Genomic DNA, 23,540 nt, shown 5'->3' with positions numbered 1-23,540 from the left:
ACTTTCCAGTGTAACATTTAATAAGCAAATAGTAAGCGTGCCTAAAATGCCAAAAACTAATTGAGAACATCTACTTGAAATTATTAAAGTGCTCCAGGGCACCAACCAAACCTCTTGCTGTATTTTTCTGTGAAGGAAGATTAAAGCAAAGCTATGTTGTTGTCAGCCAATTAATTAATTAATTAAAATTTGGCCCAGCTTACTGTAGGCTCAATAGAATCAGTGGATGGAACCTAACATTTAGACCTACAGTGATCCAATCAAAATTGCTTTTGGTATCATTTTGTCAAATACTATCTGTCTGTCTGTCAAAAGAGATAACTATACTGCTCCTTATATGATACTCTATAGAAAGGCTAATGAATCCTCGAAGGAATGCTTTGCTTCAGTGAAGCTTTGAGTGATGCACCCTCATAAAATATGATTTCCAAAGGGAGAGACCCTTTTCTTCCTAATACTGAAGTGCAGGGACTTGGTCTTCTTCTGAATATCTCTCACAGCCTTTCGCTGCAGAATTCACAGGTTTTTTTTAAAAAAAAAAGGCTGAAAGGAATATTCTCTGTGGCACTGAGGAGTCTTTAAGAGGCTGAGGAAGAAAATCCAGCAACCAGTGTCAGAATTCCCACTCAGCAACCCCAGAAATGACTAGAGGTGCTACTATGCCTGCTACCAATTACCTCATTAGTCTATTGCAAAGCATGCAAGCAAATGGAGTGATGTTTTGCTTCCCACCAGCATTAACTGGTCAAATTTTCGGCCACCATGTCTTCTTCAGCCAGGAGATTTGCCCATCAATTCTGACAGCTCATCTCCTCCATAATACAATGGCCAAGCATTCTGGCCAATGGGACCTAGATGACACTGCTGGCTCACCTCTATCAGGTGTTTGGTCAATAAGACAACCTGAAACATAGTGTAAAGCCACCTACTACTGGTAGGTACATTGAAAATCTGCCAGACTGAGTGATTTCAATGAATCGTAGTTTTGAAGCTATGAAGCCCGAAAGCACTTTGACCTGGATTGGTAGAGAAGGTTAGGAGGAAACTTTTCCAACATTATTTGTTGGAAATATTCAGCCTCTGAATCTTGATAGACTCTTCAGTTCATCAAAGCAAATCTTGGTTGTTTCACACAGGCATACTTGTTTTATGCAGCATTTGTACTTGGCTCTAGAACCCCTGTCAAATACTGCACATAAATATTGAAAAGGTAGAAATTTGTTCATACTGAAATTGTTTTCTCCATTTTTCTGTACACAAATTAAAAAGCAACTTATATAGTTAAAAAAAAAACACCCACAGGGATTCAGTGGGCCAAACTGGATGGGGGCCAAAACTAAACCAATATTTGGTTAGCTATTTTATCTATTTCCTTGTCTTACTACAATACAATACAGTTGAATGGGCCAGGTTTTGCTTTCATGTAACTTAAACTGTATTTCATCAGAATTATGAGAGTTTGTGATACAATTCCTATCATGTTTGACAATAACATGAAGACCATATTAACTTCGGTGTGTTCTGACCATTACTTCTGAATTGCTTTTAGTGACTCAGGAAACTTAAAAGCAGCCTTCTAAGAGCAGAGAAATCAAATAATTTTGTGCACTAAAAATCTTGCATGAAAAAAAAAAGCTGCTATGAAAGTTCAAAAGGGGAAAAGAAAACACAGAAGCTAGGGGAGGGTGACAAAACAAAACAAGCATTTAGAAGGCAAGCAAAGCATGCAGAATAAGCAAAGGATTAGCTTACATGAAGAAGAGGCAACTTACATGGCTGTTGAGAAGAGAGCTTCTGTGAGTGGACAGACCATCAGACTTTTGCAGTGTCTCAATCGCCATTTCAATCTGATAATAGATGTCATTAAAAAAAGGGCTCAAGACAAGATAGTAATAAAAGATAACTATAGAAATGTTGATAGATTGCCCCAGTTCACAAAAAAAAAACCCTAGTTCAAAGCAGATATTTTAATTGATCACAGGCATAATGCCAAATATTTACACTAGAAAATTTTGTATCAGATTTTCTATAAAATTCTCAAGAAAGAACCCCTTTATCCCCAACTTCCAATTCAGGAAAAAGAGAGGAAGTTATGATTTTTTGCTAATCCACAATGCAAGCACCTGAGAATTGAGAGCATAGTATGCAACCCATATAAATAGATAAATATCCTGGAAATAGATATGCAGAGAATGTGAAATACTTCAGCCTAAGACGCTTGATTTCAGCAGGACTCATGCTATCTAAATATGCACAAGAATAAGCTATAAAAGTTAACTTATAGACAATATGCACTCAGCACCTCTTGCCATTATTTTTAAAAATAGTAAATAAGGAGTTTTAATTAACATTACGTTGTTAGCTATTGAGGGAGAGGAAATATTCCGGCCTTTTTAGAATACAGTTTATTTAAAAAATGAATTCAAATCTCAACCTATAATATTTTGCTACAAAAATCCCCATTAACAATCCCCACTGGTCAGTTGAAAAAAAACATACTTTGTGCTTTTAAATACAGCATATTAAGCAGCATATTAACAAAACATATGAATATCAGCTACAAGAATAGAGGACATTTGGATCCTAGCCTTAAAGTGATGTCTTTCCATAGATTGATTATATCTAAAGTCCATTTAATAAAAAAGGTTTCTATACAGCATAATATAATGGTTCTGTTATATCAAACATATTATAAAGTAAAATTTTAAATTGAAATAAAATTTCATTTTCTTTTAAATCTTTAAGAGAGAAAACAAAAGAAGCTACTGTCTTGATTCAGAGTAAAAGAAAAAGCAGTACTGAAATTAACTAATAACTGGGGATTGGAGTTCCACAAAATAAAGAAAACAATATCTTTTATTGAATGCTTTTTTCCCCCAATGAGATTGCTTAGGGTATCAGAGCATTGCTTTCTGGATAGCAAACTCTGAATTTAATAGATTTTTTAAAAAATGGAGATGTCAAGGGTTAACATTTGGATATTAATGCATGAGAAACATACGCTGTACCATTGAACTACTGATTTATATATCGAATTGATAAACTTTAATAATGTATTCTTGAAGAAACCCCACATATCTTAATATGTAGTAATCAGCTCTAAAATTTAGTGTTTCCAAAGTAATTAATAATATAAGTGGATATAAAATTCTACCAATATTTTAAACTGTTTTCTCAAAATATGGTGGCCATGTTAAAACAAAAAAATGGAAAATGGAAAAAAAAGATAAAATCCCAAAACAGAATCTCTTAAAACCAATTGGGAGGATGCAGAAAATATGGTCAGGCATGAAGCTATTTATACTACTTCTAGCAGTGGAGTATGGGGCATTCAATAAATACCCCAACATATTTACAGGATCATAATAGAGCAAAGTATTTGTTATTGTGGCTCCTGATATTTCAGGGTTTCAAAGGTAAAAATCAGCTGCTCTTTGAATCACAGCTAAACCTTTTCAGTGGCAATCCTATTTAGAGTATTTAGAGTATTAGAGTTATCTAATAAGGTATCGAAAAGGCAGAAAGGTTCTGATCTTGCTATAATACACTTCAGATTTGATCTGGGAAACAATGAACCCAATTTCCATTATACTTTCATGTAATTGGGCAAATTTCCTTACATTCTATATTCAAAGATCTAGGTACCCCTTCTCCCATTACCAAAATAAAGCATATGACCTGTTGCCTAAAACACTTCAAAGAATATGTACACTATATATGTCTATAAATCCCATACTAATAATATTAAGAATGAAAATGCAATGTTGGGTATAATTGGCTGAATTAAGGTATGGTCAATTAAATCTACTATGTGAAACTATTGCATGAATGCAATTTAATCAAATACATACACAGACACCTTAAATTGCTTTCAGGCATTATCTTTTCCCAATTTATACCAATATACTTTATACCTATAAAAATTTTTGCTATGCAAGTTGAGAGCACTGAGTTTCCAAAGTTCACTGTGGAAGAACCTCTGGGAGAAGTACAGCACATTGAAGATAGTTCTTTGAAAGCAAAGCCAATAACTATGACAAAAACCAAGAAACCTGTGATAGATCGGTTCCTTGGAACCTCTCCAGATAAAGAGAGGACAAAGATCACCCACATGTGTTCTGGACATTTGCTCCCCATGAGGAGACTGTAGAGCAGTCCGGAGATGATGGGATTAGTATCTTGCTTGCAGCTGCAGTGAAGACTTTTAAATGACACTATGTTTGCAAATCTTACTTTCTAATGTCTTTCAGAAATTGCTGGTTAACTACTTCCAGGGGAAAAAAATGGAATATTGTAACTTGTGCAATAAAAAATTGGCACTAGTTATAAATAACAATTTTCATGGGAAATAGATTGTTTTGGCTTTTGCAAGACAAAATAAAGATAATGATTTCAAAAAATGGACATTAGAGGAATGGATATCTTTAGATAGATGAAAGATTTACAAGTCTGTAGAATATTGCAAAATGTTATAACAATGAAAATATTGAAGGACTCTATAGAAAAGCAGAAAATAGTAGCCACAAAATCAACAATGTCAGTAAAGATATCTGCTTCTATGGATAGACTATGTCCAAAAGACCTTATTAAAGAAATGACAGCTGTAGAACAAATTTCACCTGACAAGACAGAGATGGTATCAAAAATGGATTTAAAATTGACAGGCTAAGAGAATACTTTAGAAAAGGATGTTTCACTAGATTTACAAAAAAAACTGGCTGATGTTTCAAAATTTAAAGAGGAAATACAAAGGACAAACCAAGAGAGTGACCTGTTGGATTTACAAAAACTTTGTGTGATGGAACAAAAAGAAATTAAGAGAAATCAAAGCATACAACAATATTTGAAGGAATTAAAGAGTCAGGCTATTAACAGGTAGTTATATAAAGTTGGTTTATTTGATGAAGGTTAAAACAAGATATATTGATACTTCTGGGTATCCTTTCTGCACTTTGCTGACATAAGACTGAAAAGATAGTGTTTATGCATTTGTTAATAGGTAACAGATAGGATAGGGTTTAAGAGATAAATGTTTGCAACCTTAGAGGGGGGTAAATTAAGACTAAATGTCTTTATAGTTGTGATAAATATTGAAAATAATTTCTTTATATTTATTTTTTCTTTTAGCATATTTTACTTTCTTCCTTCTTGCACTTTTCTACTCATTTTTATTTTCTTTAAGTATAGTTCTATTAGACTTTACTATCATAATCAAAATCCTTTGGGGAAATAAGTTATATGAATTTATATTACGCTTTCTTGTGTGTTTTTTATATTTTATAATCATATGTAGCCTTAATGATTTATATTTTATTATTTTATTACAAAGCAATATATCAAAAACATTATTTTAATTTTTTTGTACATGAATCCACATATTCTAATCCTATGAAACTTGTCAGAAGGAGGCTTTCAGCAAGGTTAGAGATTTGTTGAAGAATTATCCAAATTCATGGCTGTAAACTTACATATATGCAATCAAACCTGAATTCCTGATATTTAAGCATTCAGTGTCAAGATAGTCACAAGGTTTCTTTCAAGTTGCATACACTATTTTTGTGATTTCCAAAATTAACGCTTCAATAAATTACAGCATAGCCACAATTATTTTAATTTATAAATTTACCTTTGAATGTAACAAAGTAAAATGTGACTGTTATACTAGACTGTTATACTAGCATTAGGTATTCCTGCAGTTGCCATTCACTAGTTAGATTACTGCCTTAGGCTTTTTGGAAAAACTCTAGGTAACAATGTATTAAAAGTTTATGCAAATAAATAGTGAATGACCCACTTTTTAATGCCTCAATTCCTATCACTGAACACCAGTCTCTTAGCCACTTTTTTCGGAGTATCTTCATGATTATCAAATTCAGAAAGTTTAAATTATTTTTTTTCTAAAATATTCACAAAGGATGCTATGTTATATTCTAAGGGTGGATAGAAAGAACATTAATCTGATTTAAGGGAGAAAAGGATTGACAGAAAAGTGTGGTGATAGAGGACAAAGGGGAAGGAGGAAATGAGAAAGAGATGTTGCATTGTCAAAAGCCCTGCCAGTGTGGCCAGCAAAATGGAAATTGGGAAGTGTGTGTAGCAGGGGGTATATGTTTGACATTAAAAAAAAATCTCTCCGCCCAACTACTCCCAAGTTGGAAATAAATAGGCCAAAATAGACTGCAAAATTCAATTCTGGATTGCTTTAAAAATGTCACACATTAGCTCATATCACTGGAAAGAACTGCAGTATTTATATCTAAGCATCTTTCTCACACTACTGAGGTAGATAGTCTTTGACTTATAACCATTGTTTAGTGACCGTTCAAAGTTATATTGGCACTGGAAAAACTGACTTATAACCAGTTTTCCCACTTACAACCATTGCAGCATCCCCATGGTCACATGATCAAAATTCAGGTGCTTAGAACTGGCATGTAGTCCCAGGGACTTTCTGACCAGCAAAGTCAATAAAGAAGCCACATTCATTTAACATTCGTGTTACCAATTTAACGATTGCCCTTCACTTAACAACTGTGGCAAGAAAGATCATAAAATGGGACAAAACTCACTTAACAAATCTTGGTTAGCAATAGAAAATTTAGGCTCAAGTGTGGTCGTAAGTCAGGGACTAGCTGTAATGTGAAAAATCCTGGATTATGTGGAAAGGTGACAAGTAATGGTTTCATCTATTCTAACCATTCCCCTGCATATTCTGCCAGCTTTAAGCAAGGATTCTTGGAATTTCTTCTCTCTTCCTGCATTTTCAACCTACAGCTTACAGAAACATGTAGGCCGGGTCTTAAAAACCGGGTCTTCCTCAATTTCAGGTGGTATCACATTCTGTCGTTGCATTTGGAACTCTGTGATCCAAGCAAGCTCACAAAGTCTCAGCTATAGATGAAGGAATGGGGAAATGACATAGAATATCATCCTGTATAGTCCTAGCTGATCCTCTTTGAGATAGGGAAGTGATTGTATAATATTCTTGTTCAAGTTCCTCACTGGAGAAGTGGGACATAGATCTTACTTCAAAATCACAGCACTCCTGAGAAATCTTCTAAGATTTTCAGCTTACCACTGACATTGCTTTCCTTCCTCTACTATTCTCATCAAGAAAAAGGAAATCAAAATGAAGCACTCATTTCATTTGGCTTTCTCTCTCCCCCTTCCCCAAATGGTGACATAACAAAGATTTATTTCTAACCCCAGGCATAATTACAAAGGAAGAATCCTGGTCTTATTATCGTTAATCTTCAAGAATAAATGAATGAAAAAAAATGGACTTAGATCAGAGTACACCTAAAATACAATCAGATTAAGGTACAGCTGTAGTAAAATAATAAGAAATTAATATTCTTAAAGTTTGAAAAACTTTTGTTCTAGACTTCCTTTCCAAACCTAGACACTAGATAGAAAAAGAACCAGGGGGATGAGTTTTAGAATATGAATAAATATTTGATTTCTCTTTTTCCAAAATTATCATTTTTGGAAGAAATGAAAAAATGACCGCATAAATTAATAACAACAATAGAGTTGTTCTCCATCATCTCAGTTGAGAGTGTGGATTGGCTTCTTCACTTTCACTACCAGAAAGCAAGATCTAAGATGGAAAGAGACTGCATTTGTATGGTAGCGCACATGCACTGGACATTAAAATCCAAAATGCAATTCTTGTCATCTACAGTTGCATCAAGTCATAGAGACCGCTGCCTACATGGTTGGAAATCCACTACCAATGCAATAAGATCTTCTAAGGACAGATAAGACATATGATCTGACTCATAATAGTATCCCCCAGTGATTATTCCAAAAAGTCATTAACTGTAAAGAATAAGTAAAGAATTATAGCAGAATTTATTTGTTTCCGTTTTTCTCCCTGCTCTCTTGTATCACATCATTGCTAAATTCATGAGATTTTTTTTAAAAGCTTAAATTCTTATAGAAATACCATGCTTAAATAGGTTCTTATTGTAGGTTAAACAGGTTCTTACTGTAAAAAACCTGTTTTACATTAAAATGTAAGTTAACATTTAGGTAAACGGAGCTCAATTTGTGATTTCATTTTTTAAAAGCACAAAATCTAGCATACGTATTTGTAGTTTATTCTACATTAAATTGATTACATTTGAAAGCAAATTTCTTGATGTGAAGACAATATTCTATTCCCTCACAGTCACAAAGCCTTAGTTGAGAGTGGTTATTATAGATACCACAAAAATATCAGGGAAGAATGATCAGGTTTTCTCAACAAATTAATATTAAGTTAAGACAGAATGAATAAACTTTGTAGGTGAAAACAACATAGGAAGTTCATGCTGCAATTTTCTCTGAACCAGCTCCCTTCCCAAAACGGCTGACGCTTAGATTTTTTTAATGGCTGTTTGCTTTCTTCGGTGTATTTTATTTCAGCATCCATCAATTCAATCTTATCTGCTGCTGATTAGGGCCTAGAGATGTACTTGCTAACTTATGATTAAGCAAGTATTTATTTATTTATTTATTTGTGTGTGTGTGTGTGTGTGTGTGTGTGTGTGTGTGTGTGTATGGATCTTTGATCTTTGGTTATTCGGGTTTTCTCCCACGTAAGATTGGAAGTATCTAGGCAACGTTTCGATGAAGTCTCATTCATCATCTTCAGGCTTGTGTCTTCGGCTCTGTGCTTCTCAGAGCGATGTGAGCCTGCAGCTGCTTCTTCCCTTTAACTGCCAGTGGGGGTGTGACTTGATTGGGTGGGGGCTTGGCTGTGTTCTGATTGGGTGGGGGTGTGTTCTCATTGGTTGGGGGTTTGGCTGTGTTCTGATTGGTTGAGGGGTTGGCCGTGTTCTGATTGGCTGGAGGCGTGTTCTGTTCAGGTGGGGGCTTGGTTGTGCTCAGGTTAGTCTTAGTTGCTGGGGGATTTGAGCTGGTGAGCTGTGATCCTGCTGTTTGGCTTCGAGTTCGTGGTTGTGCTGCATCTTCATGGTGGGTGTCAGTTCGCTTCATGTATGGCTCGGAGGGGTTTGAAGTGGGTAGTGATGCAGCTGCAGTGCGGCTTCTGGTCCGTGGTCGTGTCTCATCTTCTGTGTGGGTGTGAGTCTGCTTTCTACATGGAAGTGTGGTGGTGGCATCTTGTGTGGCCTTCATGGGTGTGGGTCTGGTGTCATTCTTCATGTTGGGTACTCATCTGTTCATGAGGGCGGGTTTCCAAATGGCTGGTGGGCGGGAGGTGTCATCTCGTTTATTCATGCTGTGTGGGCGTTTTTCTATCTCTATGGCTTCTCTGATTATTCTGCTGTTGAAGTGTTCGGTTTTGGCGATAGTTCTGGTATTTTTAAAGTCAATCTCATGTCCTGTGGCTTTGAGGTGTTGGACTAGGGAAGAGGTCGGTTCTTCTTTTTTGGTTGAGTTCTTATGTTCTTCAATGCGTGCACTTATTCTTCTGTTAGTTTGTCCAATGTATGTGGTGGGGCAGGCGGTGCAAGGGATTTCGTATACTCCTTGGTTTTCTAACTTGATTTTGTCTTTAAGGTTTCTTAGGATGGTGGATATTTTTCTGTTTGTGCAGAATGCTGTTTTAATGTTGTGTTTTTGGAGGATCTTGCTGATTTTGTCTGTAGTGCCTTTTATGTATGGGAGGAGGGCTTTGCCGTTCTCTTGTTCTCTGTCTTGGATTTTGGTTGGGGTTTCTTTTTGGATTAGGTGGGTAATCTTCTTTCTTTGGAATCCATTGGCTGTTAGTACGTTGGTGAGGGTGTGTAGTTCGGTTTTTAGGTGTTGTTCGTCGGCTAAGCATTTTGTTCTGGAGATGAGTGTCTCGGCTACGGAATTGATCTGTGCTGGGTGGTGGTGTGAGAGTGCGTGTAGATAACCGTTTGTATGTGTTTTCTTCTGGTAGATGGTGTGTCCTAGGGAGCCATTGGATTTTTTGTATACCAAGACATCTAGGAAGGGAAGTTGATTGTTAGCTTCTGTTTCCATGGTGAATTGTATTTTGGGGTGGTAGGCTGTTGAGGTGTGTGAGGAAGTTGTTCAGTTTTTCTTTCCCGTGTGGCCAGATTATGAAGGTGTCATCTACGTATCTGAGCCAGAGTTTGGGTTTGTGATCATATTTTTCTAGAGCTTGTGTTTCAAAGTGTTCCATGTAGAGGTTTGCGATGACAGGTGAGAGGGGTGATCCCATGGGTGCTCCTTCTATTTGTTTGTATTTTTGTCCATTGTAGGTGAAGTATGTATTGGATAGGCAGTGGTTGGTCAGATCTAGGATGTGCTTGGGGGGGTTGTATTTGTTTTGGATGGCTGTCAAGGCTTCTTTTATTGGCACTTGGGTGAAGAGGGATATGACATCGAAGCTCACTAGTAGGTCGCTGGGTTGTAAGTTTTGTTTCTTTATGATCTCGATGAACTGGAATGAGTTGATGGATTCTGCATAGGGCTGTAGTTGTTTGGCGAGAAATTTGGCTAGGTTTTGTAGAGGTGAGCCTATGGAGCTGACTATTGGTCTAAGTGGGGTTCCTTCTTTGTGTATCTTGGGGAGACCATACAGCTTAGGGCATCTGGATGATTTCTCTCTTGGTATGATTCTTTGCTGGATTTCTTCACTGATGGGGGAGGCTTTTATTTTGGATCTGGTGGTTTTTTCTAGGTAGGTGGTGGGGTCTGTCTTTAGGGGTTTGTATGTGGGGTCTTGGAGTAGGTTGGTTAACTTGGTTTGGTAGTCAGATGTGTTCATAACCACTGTCGCGTTGCCCTTGTCTGCTGGTAGGATTATTATGCTGGTGTCTTCTTTCAGGTTAAGTAGTGCAGTTTGTTCTTCTTTGGATAAGTTGCTTTTGGGTGGTTTGCTAGTGCAGAGGATGTTGGTGATTTCGAGTCTGATTCTATTAGCATCATCAGGGTTGGTTTTGGTCAGGCTGGTTTCAACTCCGCATATGATGGTTTCTGTGGGGATGTGTTTGGGAGCGACAGCAAAGTTGAATCCCTTTGAAAGGACCTTCGTTTCGGCTTCGGTGAGGATCTTGTTTGAGATGTTGTACACTGTTTGTTTCATGTGTGGCTGTGAGGGGGGAGGAGTTGGTTTCTGGCGTTGTTGTAGTTTTCTGAGTTTGTTGGTGTGTGTGTCTGTCTTGAGGGTGAGAACACACCCCCACCCAATCAGAACACAGCCAAGCCCGAACCCAATCAAGTCACACCCCCACTAGCAGTTAAAAGGAAGAAGCAGCTGCAAGCTCACATCACTCTGAGAAGCACAGAGCTGAAGACACAAGCCTGAAGATGATGAATGAGACTTCATCGAAACGTTGCCTAGATACTTCCAATCTTACACGGGAGAAAACCCGAATAACCAAAGATATATATATATATATATATATATATATATATATATATATATATATATATATATATATACATATACATACATACATACATACATACATACATACATACATATATATATATATATATATATATATATATATATATGTATGGTGTTCGGCTTGGTTCGGGTATTTTCCCACGTCATTGTAGTTCTTTTAAAGTTGTAGCAACGTTTCAGCAGAATCTCATCTGCCATCATCAGGCTTCTGTATTGTGTCCGTCTGTGGGTCAGACTTTTACAGTGGTTTCAGATTTAAATTTGGGGCAGCCTATTGCTGTGCCAGAATGGTTTTTTCTTCATCCTGATTGGTTGGGAGTCTTGGTCTGTGTTTATTGGTCTCGGAGTTTGCTGTGTTCTGCTTGATGGGTGTCTCTGATATCTTCTGTCTGTTTTTTGGCTCTTTTTGTATCTTGATTGGCTGGCAGCATTGTGTTACTTTAATGGAGGCCTTTAGTGCAGCTTGGCTCGGGTAAATGGACGGCTATCATTAGTTAGGAAGCTGGGTTTCATCTGGGTGCCTGGTTGGGGTGTGTTTGAGCTGGAGGTATCAGGGGGGATCTGTTTGTGCCCAGGTGTTTGCCTGGCTTGTGGTGTGGAGATTTTTTTGTTTGTGAGTGCAGGCTTCCAAATGATTGACAGCCTGGTGGAATCATCCCTTCTGTTCATGCTTTCTGGTCTTTTTTCAATCTCTATGGCTTCTCTGATGACCCTGTGGCTAGGGTTTTCCATAGTGGCCAGGGTTTTGGTGCCATTGAAGTTGATGCTATGACCTGTAGCTTCCATGTGTTGGACTAGTGAGGAAGTGTGTTCCAGCTTTTTGACTGCATTTTTGTGTTCATCCAGGCGGGTACTTATTCTTCTATTGGTCTGTCCAATGTATGTGGCCGGGCATGATGCACAGGGGACTTCGTATATGCCTTGGTTTTCCAGGTCAATTTTATCTTTGGGGTTGCTAAGGATGGCTGCTATTTTTCTGTCTGTTTTGAAGGCAGTCCTGATGTGATGTCTGTGTAGTACCTTACTAATTTTGTCTGTAGTACCTCTTATGTAGGGCAGGACAGCTGTTCCATAGGTCTGTTCATCTTCTGGGTCTCTATTATGTTTCAGTGTGTTTTTGTGGATCAAGCTGGTGATTTTGCTTTTGTGGAAGCCGTTGGCTGTCAGTACTTTAGTCAGGGTGCATAGTTCAGTCTTAATGTGTGTCTTGTCTGCCAGGCGTTTGGTTCTGGTAATTAGTGTTTTAGCCACGGAGTTTATCTGTGCTGGGTGGTGGTGGGATTGGGCGTTGAGGTAGCGGTTGGTGTGTGTTTTCTTCTGGTATATGGTGTGTCCTAGTGTGCCATCTGCCATACCAGAAGAAAACACACACCAACCGCTACCTCAACGCCCAATCCCACCACCACCCAGCACAGATAAACTCCGTGGCTAAAACACTAATTACCAGAACCAAACGCCTGGCAGACAAGACACACATTAAGGCTGAACTATGCACCCTGACTAAAGTACTGACAGCCAACGGCTTCCACAAAAGCAAAATCACCAGCTTGATCCACAAAAACACACTGAAACATAATAGAGACCCAGAAGATGAACAGACCTATGGAACAGCTGTCCTGCCCTACATAAGAGGTACTACAGACAAAATTAGTAAGGTACTACACAGACATCACATCAGGACTGCCTTCAAAACAGACAGAAAAATAGCAGCCATCCTTAGCAACCCCAAAGATAAAATTGACCTGGAAAACCAAGGCATATACGAAGTCCCCTGCATCATGCCCGCCACATACATTGGACAGACCAATAGAAGAATAAGTACCCGCCTGGATGAACACAAAAATGCAGTCAAAAAGCTGGAACACACTTCCTCACTAGTCCAACACATGGAAGCCACAGGTCATAGCATCAACTTCAATGGCACCAAAACCCTGGCCACTATGGAAAACCCTAGCCACAGAGTCATCAGAGAAGCCATAGAGATTGAAAAAGACCAGAAAGCATGAACAGAAGAGATGATTCCACCAGGCTGTCAATCATTTGGAAGCCTGCACTCACAAACAAAAAAATCTCCACACCACAAGCCAGGCAAACACCTGGGCACAAACAGATCCCCTGATACCTCCAGCTCAAACACACCCCAACCAGGCACCCAGATGAAACCCAGCTTCCTAACTAATGATAGCCATCATTTACCCGCCAAGCTGCACTAAAGGCCTCCATTAAAGTAACACAATGCTGCCAGCCAATCAAGATACAAAAAGAGCCAAAAACAGACAGAAGATATCAGAGACACCCATCAAGCAGAACACAGCAAACTCCGAGACCAATAAACACAGACCAAGACTCCCAACCAATCAGGATGAAGAAAAACCATTCTGGCACAGCAATAGGCTGCCCCAAATTTAAATCTGAAACCACTGTAAAAGTCTGACCCACAGACGGACACAATACAGAAGCCTGATGATGGCAGATGAGATTCTGCTGAAACGTTGCTACAACTTTAAAAGAACTACAATGACGTGGAAAATATCCAACCAAGCCGAACACCATACATGTAAGTACCAGCAAAACTTAAGAAAACACACATATATATATATATATATATATATATATATATATATATGTATGTATGTATGTATGTATGTATGTATGTATGTATGTATGCATGCATGCATGCATGCATGCATGTATGTATGTATGTATGTTATGGCTCCCCCTTCAGAGTTCAAACAACACAAAACCAAAAGCAGCCGTTCCAAAACTTAAATCCAACAGATAGGAGTCCTACAAGATTATATTCCACACGCCCTGTTTATCAAAACAGTCCTGGCACAAATTCTCAAAGCTCCGAGCCTCTGCTGAAAAACCTCTGCACGTAATCAGTCACTTTGTTCCTGACAATCTTCCCCCACACAGCTGTGTTCTTTTATACACTTTGAGGCAACGTGCTAATTACTGACTCGCCCTCCCTTCTAACTGAGTTTGCCTCCGTAAACCACCTAGATGGGCGTGTCAATCTCCCTAAATCAACGTCTGGCCTGATGTCTCCCCACAGCTTGACGTTTCAGCCTCCTTCTTGTTCTGGCATCAAGCCACGATCTGTCAGCTTCTTCGCTCGACTCTTCTGACTCATTTTGTGGCTCAATTGCAGGCATGAATGAGGTCGAGGGTTCAGGCGAAGAATGTCTGTGTGATAACCTCTCATCCCCCTGGCTCACATCTGTGTCTTCTAACAATTCAGACTCCAAATTCTCAGCAGGCTCCAGCCTTTCACCCTCAGAGTCATCAGAATCAAAACTCACAGCAGGATCGGTCCTTTCAGTCACAACATATATATATATATATTCTTAAGTTTTCACAGGTACTTACATGTATGGCATTCAGCTTTGTTCGGGTATTTTCCCACGTCATTGTAGTTGTGCTTTTAAAGTTGTAGCAATGTTTCGGCAGAATCTCATCTGCCATCATCAGGCTTCTGGTTGTGTCCGTCTGTGAGTCAGGCCCCCACAGTTGTTTCAGTTTTAAATTTGGGGCAGCCTATTGCTGTGCCAGAATGGTTTTTTCTTCATCCTGATTGGTTGGGAATCTAGGTTTGTGTTTATTGGTCTTGGAGTTTGCTGTGTTCTGCTTGATTGGTGTTTTTAATATCTTCTGTCTGTTTAGTCGCTCTTTTTGTGTCTTGATTGGTTGGCAACGTTGTGTTCCTTTATTGGAAGCCTTTTGTGCAGCTTGGCTCCGGGTAAATGGATGGCTATCATTTGTTAGGAAGCTAGGTTTCATCTGGGTGCCTGGTTGGGGTGTGTTTCAGCTGGAGGTATCAGGGGGGATCTGTTTGTGCCCAGGTGTTTGCCTGGCTAGTGGTGTGGAGATTTTTTTGTTTGTGAGTGCAGGTTTCCAAATGATTGACAGTCTGGTAGAATCATCTCTTCTATTCATGCTTTCAGGTCTTTTTTCAATCTCTATGGCTTCTCTGATAATTCTGTGGCTGTGGCTAGGGTTTTGGTGCCATTGAAGTTGATGCTATGACCTGTGGCTTCCATGTGTTGGACTAGTGAGGAAGTGTGTTCCAGCTTTTTGACTGCATTTTTGTGTTCATCCAGGTGGGTACTTATTCATCTATTGGTCTGTCCAATGTATGTGGCCGGGCATGATGCACAGTTGCAAACCTGTTCATGGAAGAATTCGAATCCAGAGCTCTGGCCAATGCCATCCACAAACCCAAACTATGGTTAAGAATCATCGATGACACATTCGTGATTTGGCCCCATGGAAAAGAAAACCTAAACAATTTCCTAACACACCTAAACAGCACACACCCCAAAATCAAGTTCACCATGGAAACGGAAACAAACAAACAACTACCATTCCTAGATGTACTAATCTACAAAAAAACAGATGGCACACTAGGACACACCGTATACCAGAAGAAAACACACACTAACCGCTACCTCAACGCCCAATCCCACCACCACCCAGCACAGATAAACTCCATGGCTAAAACACTAATTACTAGAACCAAACGCCTGGCAGACAAGACACACATTAAGACTGAACTATGCACCCTGACTAAAGTACTGACAGCCAACGGCTTCCACAAAAGCAAAATCACTGGCTTGATCCACAAAAACTCACTGAGACATAATAGAGACCCAGAAGATGAACAGACCTATGGAACAGCTGTCCTGCCCTACATAAGAGGTACTACAGACAAAATCAGTAAGATACTACACAGGCATCACATCAAGACTGCCTTCAAAACAGACAGAAAAATAGCAGCCATCCTAAGAAACCCCAAAGATAAAATTGACCTGGAAAACCAAGGCATATACGAAGTCCAGTTCATTTAGTAACCATTCAAAGTTATGATGACACTGAAAAAAAAAGACATGATCATCTTTCACACGACCATTGCAGCATCCCCATGGTCACATGATCAAAATTCAGATGCTTGGCAACTGACTCATATTTATGGTGGTTGTAGTGTCTCGAGATCATGTGATCATCTTTTGCGAATGTCTGGCAAGCAAAATCAATGGGAAGTCGGATTTACTTAACATCCATGTCACTAACTTAACAACTGCAGCAGTTCACTTAAGAACTGTGGCAAGAAAAGTCATAAAATGGGGCAAAACTCACTTAACAAATGTTTCACTTAGTGACAGAAATTTTGGACTCAATTGTAGCCATAAGTTGAGGACTACCCGTATCTGGAGAAACCAGAGGTTTAATTCTGACACTTCAGTGGCTTCAAAAGAACAAGGGAACTGTCAGGATCTCTGTGATTTTTCAGGAAACCTCACAGAAACTTGAGAAACTTCAAGATTTCTTGCTGTTTTTCAAGTTTCTGAGCACGACAGGAATTTCCCAACTTTCTCCTTAGCCACAGAAAAGGGCAGGTTACCTGAAGCTAGATCTTAAGCTCAGCAAAACATCTTCAAAGAAAAACCAGAAAGTCCAGTTTCCTCTTGAAAAGCACATTTGGGACTACCATGACCTGGATGATTGAGAATCTCCATAGACATTTAGCTAAACAGCCATTAGACTTATTCCATTATATGTTACATATTATGCAGTTGTATGAAAAAGTAAGTACACCCCCACTGATATTTTTATTTTTTTCAACACAGTTCAGCATAGAGATATTTGTTCTTTATTTCAACAATATTGATAAAGGGCTTATAATATCAAAAATATCATGTCCCAATTACATTTTTAGTCCATTGCATAATTTAAATAAATATAAATGCAAATATTGTATGTGGAAAAGTAAAGGACACCCCTACATTCATCAGGTTCCAATATTTGGAATATTGTTGGCTAGAATCTGGGAGGAACATGTCTTATTTAAACCTCAGATGTTTAGTTACATTTGTTCTTTCCTGTTGGATTGTATGGTATCACCATAGCCTAGATCAAAAGAGCTCTCTGAGAAATTCAGAAAGAAGGTTATAGACACTGGGAAGAGATTTTAAAAAGATTGCCGCCCAAATGGATACAGATCATCTCACTATCCAAAAAATCCAAAAGAAGATTTTTAAACAACTACCAACTTGCCTAAGTCATGCTATCCCAGCAAGTTCAACCTGAGAGCAGAACATAGGATGCCGAAAGAAATCTCTATGGATCCAACAATTTCATCAAAGGACTATAAGGTAGCTCTCACCATTACTGATGTGTAAGTGCATGAATCTACAATGAGGATGAAACTATACAAATTAGTTCTACACATGAGGGTGTGCCAGAAAGCATATTATGAATGAAGTTTCAGTAATGGAGAATATTTGTAGCTCGTGGTTGAAATGACGGGTTCGTGGAGCTCTCTGAGCTTGCTTGTTTTCTGGCAGATGTTTCATTACCCAAACTAGGTAATATTATCAGTGCTGAAATTTTGTTCATGGACACTTAGACAAAGACCAAGATTTCTGGAACAATATGTGCTGCACAGATGAGGCAGTTATTTCACACTGTACCAAAAGGCAAGTTTGGCAAAAATTAAAGACAGTATTTCATCAGAAGATACCAATTGTAAAACAGAGTGGAGGATATGTTGTGGTTTGGGGCTACTTTGCTGCCACAGGCCTGGGCGGCTCACCATCATAGAATCCAAATTCCTCATTGTATCAGAGTGTGCTTGAAGATAACATGACACCATCTGTCAGAAGACAGAGACTCAATAAAAAAATGGACTTTGCAATATGCCAATGACCCTAAGCATTCCAGTAAATTCATTATGGAACAACTGAGGGGGGAAATGAAAGGTTCTGGAATGGCTAACTCAAAGCCCAGATCTAAATCCTATCGAGATGCCATGGGATAATTTAAAATGGCTCCCAAGAAGAAAATGGTATATCTGTTAATTTTTTTAAAATAAATAATTGCAAAGTCAATTTTTCATAAAATTTTTGTTCAATTACATCTCCTTTATCTTTATATGCTGGAATGAAGATAAGGTATTGATATTATCATTATCTTAAAAAGGAAAAGTTACTTGTACTTACTTTTTCACATGACTATATTTCAGAAACACAATACACACATGAAAATGCTTTTAGTAAAACTTCACCTGGTAAACATTTATGCTGAAATTGCAATAGATATTAATATAGTTCTTTTTGATATAGCAAATTCTCAATTTAATCCTTCTGTTTGTGATTAAGAATTTAATCTACACTCCAGGAAACTATAGATTAAATGAAACCCTTAATAATTTTGATCTTATCTAGTCTCCCATTTCAAATTTAGGATCATGATGATTACTCCAGGCATTCAAAAATGTGAAGCTTTTTCTGTAAGCTAACAAAATTTTTGAAAATGTGGACTTTGCTAATAATCTTCAATTGTCTACTTGCATTTAATCAGTTTTGTTTATCAGGACAGCATCTCTGAATTACCCCTACTCTTTGTATTTTTAACGCTACCTAATTGCAAATAACAAAATTCTCAGATTTTTTTTTTTAAAAATGCTAAAAATTTCAGAAAATATAATCCATTGTTTGTTTTCTTCTGAAAAAAAGAATTCCCATTTGATTCTCAATAGCATGGTAGCAATGAAGTTCAACATTCAAAACCTAATTTCCGCATTTCACTTGTTATGCTTTGTTATGTAGACTTGTAAACATCTGATGTTAGGGTTTCTTTTTTAAAGAGAAATTAGAGAAATACTATCATGCACTCCACATTGGAATCATCAAGTAATTGATGAAATGGGGATTTAAAGAACTTGGCTGATTTCTTTTCTATTTGTAATGCCATATACAACCAATCACTGAGTAAGCTTCCATATCAGATTGCAATGCACTACTGCCTTGAAACAGTTCCCTTTATTTCATTCTATAATGTGATTCATCATATTTCATGAGAAAGAAAAATGTTTTTGTTGATGCAAAAATTGTAATGAATAAAAGCAGAGCTAACACGCAGTTCAAAATAATGACTAATTCACAATATAGAAACAAATCTGAATTTTGAATTTACAAGCTACTGTTTAATCATTTGCTATTTTAACATCTATTAGTCATAATATTAAAGCAGCTTGAACATTTATATCTTGTTCAAGCTTCACAATTTTTTAATTATCTTTTTTCATTTCCCAAACAGATGGTACATGGAACAATTAGATAGGGTGCCATGTAAAGTATCTCCAATTGATAAGTATATTCTGGAGATTGATAAATTGGAAAAAAAACAAAACCAAGTGTACTTTATAAACTGAAGGTTTTATAGCTCCTATTGTTGAAGAATAGAAACAAAATGTACACATACTGGGCTCACTTAAATATACTAAATAACACAAGATTTGGAATGCTTCTTCTGCATACCTACTGAAATGAAGAAATGCAACTAATATTAATAACTGTTTGCTTAAATAAATTACTTTCACAATTCAGGATTTGAAATTGTAATTTTATACAAACCATAATTAAATTAATAGTAATTTATATAGTGGAGGCAACATGACATTATGCATTAATCTAAACCAGAAGTTTCAAGAACTCTCCAAGATTAACTGTAATGCATCTTTATTATTATGCCATACTATGATTTAGCATGAAATGCATATGAAGTCACTGTTATGTGGCAATAAAACAATTTTAAACATTGAAGACATTGTTCATTAAATAACAATTCTTTCAATTTTTAAAGATTAACCCAATTTCAAATATTTGAGAATTACAATTGTATATAAATAGTTTAACATCTAAGATGTATTCAGAACTTCCCCATATTCAAAACTGCTTTTCCAAGCGTGGCTTCTAAAATCCTTGTATTGTTGAAAATTATAGAATTCTCAATGTATTTATATGATTTTTAGTAAATGTATAAATATATTGGGAATTCTATAATTTTCTCCTTCAACTACAGATTCTATTCTTGTGCTATAATAAACCTTTTGTGGTAATTTAACCCTCTCTTTCTTTGTTGCCTATTTGCTTTAATTATGATGAGAGGAGTTGTTTTTCATTCTTCATGCTATTATAAAGAACATGAAACTAACAACAACAAAAAGTGAAAGTTGGCCATTTCTGTCATACATTTGCAAAACTTGCTAAAATTCTACTCAGCAGATTTTTTCAGATCTACTTATGTAGTGGGGGAATGTACAATTTAAGGGGAAACAAACTTTATTTAAATACAAAGAAACAAACTTCTGGGCAATAGGAGATTCTAATATACCTGGAAAATAGTAAAAGTGCACATTATTTCTTCTGTGTATTGTTGGCAAGTTATTTGGTATAAATATCACTGAACTCTGTTGTGTTGCAATTGTACAATTGGATGGCATCTCCTTAAGCAAAGCTATTTCTGCAGCTGAGAACAAATACAATTAAAAACAAAATGGACAAAACTCTAGCTATAAACATACATAACGATCTGAATGACTTACTGTAGCAGGGGATGCTCGTGTTGTGTGAGTAACAGAATGGCCAGAGTTTTCCATTGAATTGCCAATCAGGTAGGTACCTCCAGTGCTGCTGATGAGCTGTCCTCCTGTGACACCCATCTGAAGGCCTCCAGTGCCCACCATACTATGAGAAGAGACTACTGTGGTCACCTGCGCAGAACTTCCTTGGGTATCAAAGTAATTCCCCCCAGTGTTTTGGCTGTACATCTGAGTTTCTGTGTAAGGATACGTTGTTGTTCGTCTTAAGAAAAAGAAATGAAAGAAAAGGTTACTTATGTGTTCTCTATATGGTAGGGCATCAACATTTTCATTTAAGCTGTAATCAAATTACGCGTTATCTTACAGCATTCACTAAGATACAATCGAACTTTGAAATCTTACCTCATTTAATGTTTGTTCAGATTCATATCCTGCTTTTTCTCTAGGATTTAGCTTACAAAGAATTCTTACTTTCATCCATTACAAGAACAAAACTGAAAGGTAGATTCAAAAAGAATAACTAACTTGATGTCATCCATTGAAATTTCACTGAGACTAGAAAAGGTGCTTTTTCAAGAGGCAACTGGACTTTCTTGTTATTCTTTGAAGACAGAGCTGACGAAGCTTTTTGGATGAGAAGCAAAATGCCTTCAAAGAATAACCAGAAAGTCCAGTTGCCTCTTGATAAAGCACCTTTGGGACAACTATGACCTAGATGACTGAGAATCTCCATAGACACCAAGAGTAGAACTGAATGTCAGTCTCTCCATCTGTAGTCCCACACTTCAAACATTGAAAAAGTGATGAAATATTACCAGGCAGTTGAAAAAGCTAGCTTTTATTCCCAATAGGCTGAAATTACAAATTCTTTGCTAATACATGAACACAATATAATCATCCAATGTATTATAAGTGACATGACTTCAATGCTAGTAGCAGTCTGTATGAAGTCATTTTCAGATTTTCCTGATCAGTGCACAACATTGAGGACTTAGCAGGTGGAAACTAAATTCTTGTCGGTTGGGCTTGTTTACCTCTTCCTGAGGTTTAGCTGAACAGTCAGAGGCTGTTTAGCTGTCTAAGGCTATGGTTAATATTTTGTTTGTGCAAGATTAGAAACCTTTTGGAACAATCAGGTAGTGAAATTATCCCAGCTAAGCAATATGGCACTGCAAGGGTAAATCTGCTATATTTTCTGAAGTTTGAAGGGTGGTATGCACATGGCACACACCCACACACTGATTTATTCCCAGCTGACTCTCTTAAGTTCTATGTAAATGTCACGACAATGATCTGTCACCTTTTATAAATTAGTATTCCTGCCATCTCATCTTGCCTAAGCAAGTACCTGAGTTGAATGCGACCCTGAATTTTCTTTCATCTGATCATTCAGAAGGACTCATTTATCTGCAGCACACTGATCTTTGTCTGGAAGTTGCTATTTAGCTTAAAAACTATTTTACAGATAAATTTCATTCTAGCAAGGAAAGCCTCTTTCCTTTTTTTTTTTTGGGGGGGGGGGGCTAATATTCTCCACCTAAAAGCTCGTTAATTCCACACAGGTTAATTGCTAATAGATTTGAACTGAAAGAACCTTGATTTAAATACCTGTTCATTCTATATTTATTTTAAATTTCACTCTGCCAACCTAACATATCATTTAAAATATGATTTCAGTTACATATAAACTTTCTTCTAAACATACTGCTTGCAGATAATGCAATCTTATAATATTAATACATTTTGATAAATTTAAAACCACTAATGATATATTGAGGCAAATTTTCCTTTTGAATCAAGAGTTTTCATAAAATTAAACTCTGTTTCTTTCTCTCTTTCATTCACACTCATATATTTTTTTAAAGTAAGTCTTACAACCACTAACTGTTAAAGAGATGTTATGGATTTTTCCAGCTGACTGTTCTGGAAATGAAAACCATAACATCTCTTTACAAGATATTTCTTACTTGGAAGGGAGTTTATTATAAAAAGGGCAAAATGTACAGAAATGGCTGCACAAAGTCCTGTCCTTTATACATGCAATGTTGAAGCCCATACAAAAAGCTTTGTTCATGAGGCTACATCAACCATCCTGATGTAAAAAAAAAAAACCTCAATGGTCAAGATGCCATAAGGATCATCCTACAAAGGTGATCATCCTCATTACAGAAGCCCTGTGAAGTATGTTCAGCTAAGATACAATTATTGTCCCACAATCACTCTGTGAGTTTCTATGTCTAAGGATGTTCTGAACTTGGATCTCCTTTAGTCCAGAACCTTAATTGCTACACATACTTGACAGAAGGTCCTACTGTTCTGAATACCATGCTATTCATAACTTTTAGTTATGCATTTAAAAATAACTGTGTTTCTTTTGTACCAGGGTTAAGAACACAGCAGAGAAAGCTGTCAACAGAAGAAATAACAGAATGCAGTCAAAGACTGCTATTAGTGAAAGACAGCTGATTAATGAAATCATATTATGGGGGAAAACACTGATCATCTTTTCTGTATTCTATATAATTTCAGAGGAATAAGGATATAATATAGCTTAGAAAATCATTCAGAATTAGCAATATTTATACTTCAGATGGGATTTCATAGCTCAGAAGAAGAAAAAAAGATATTTCCAGATATTTCTGAAATGCAATCCAGATATTTCTGAAATGCAATCTCATTATACCTTACTGGGACTGGTGGAAGATGTAGCTCAGCAACAGCTAGAGTATAAATTTCCCCCTTCTTCTTATGGACAATTACACCAGAAGGCATAGATAATCACCCACTACTCTACACCCTTCT

At 37.2% G+C, this 23,540-nt stretch overlaps 1 protein-coding gene across 4 annotated transcripts in view; it reads right to left on the bottom strand.

The window, feature by feature from the left end:
- The window catches only part of RFX3 (regulatory factor X3), a 176,116-nt gene that overhangs the window by 50,006 nt on the left and 102,570 nt on the right, over positions 1 to 23,540 (bottom strand). For 3 of the 4 annotated variants that reach the window (XM_087957766.1, XM_026671675.2, XM_087957765.1), the window contains exons 4-5: positions 20,742 to 21,000; positions 1,773 to 1,847 (exon numbers count right to left, since the gene is read on the bottom strand). In XM_087957766.1, coding sequence (XP_087813892.1) covers positions 1,773 to 1,847; positions 20,742 to 21,000 — 334 coding nt within the window. The remainder of the gene's footprint in view (positions 1 to 1,772; positions 1,848 to 20,741; positions 21,001 to 23,540) is intronic. The other variant, XM_087957767.1, reaches the window with a different exon arrangement.

This window comes from Notechis scutatus, chromosome 2, assembly GCF_049901735.1.
Source record: "Notechis scutatus isolate UNSWTSFEM ecotype Mainland chromosome 2, rNotScu1.2, whole genome shotgun sequence".
Taxonomy (NCBI): Eukaryota; Metazoa; Chordata; class Lepidosauria; order Squamata; family Elapidae; genus Notechis; species Notechis scutatus.
Note: the sequence above shows the minus strand (reverse complement) of the source record. Positions and strands in the feature narration are given on the sequence as shown.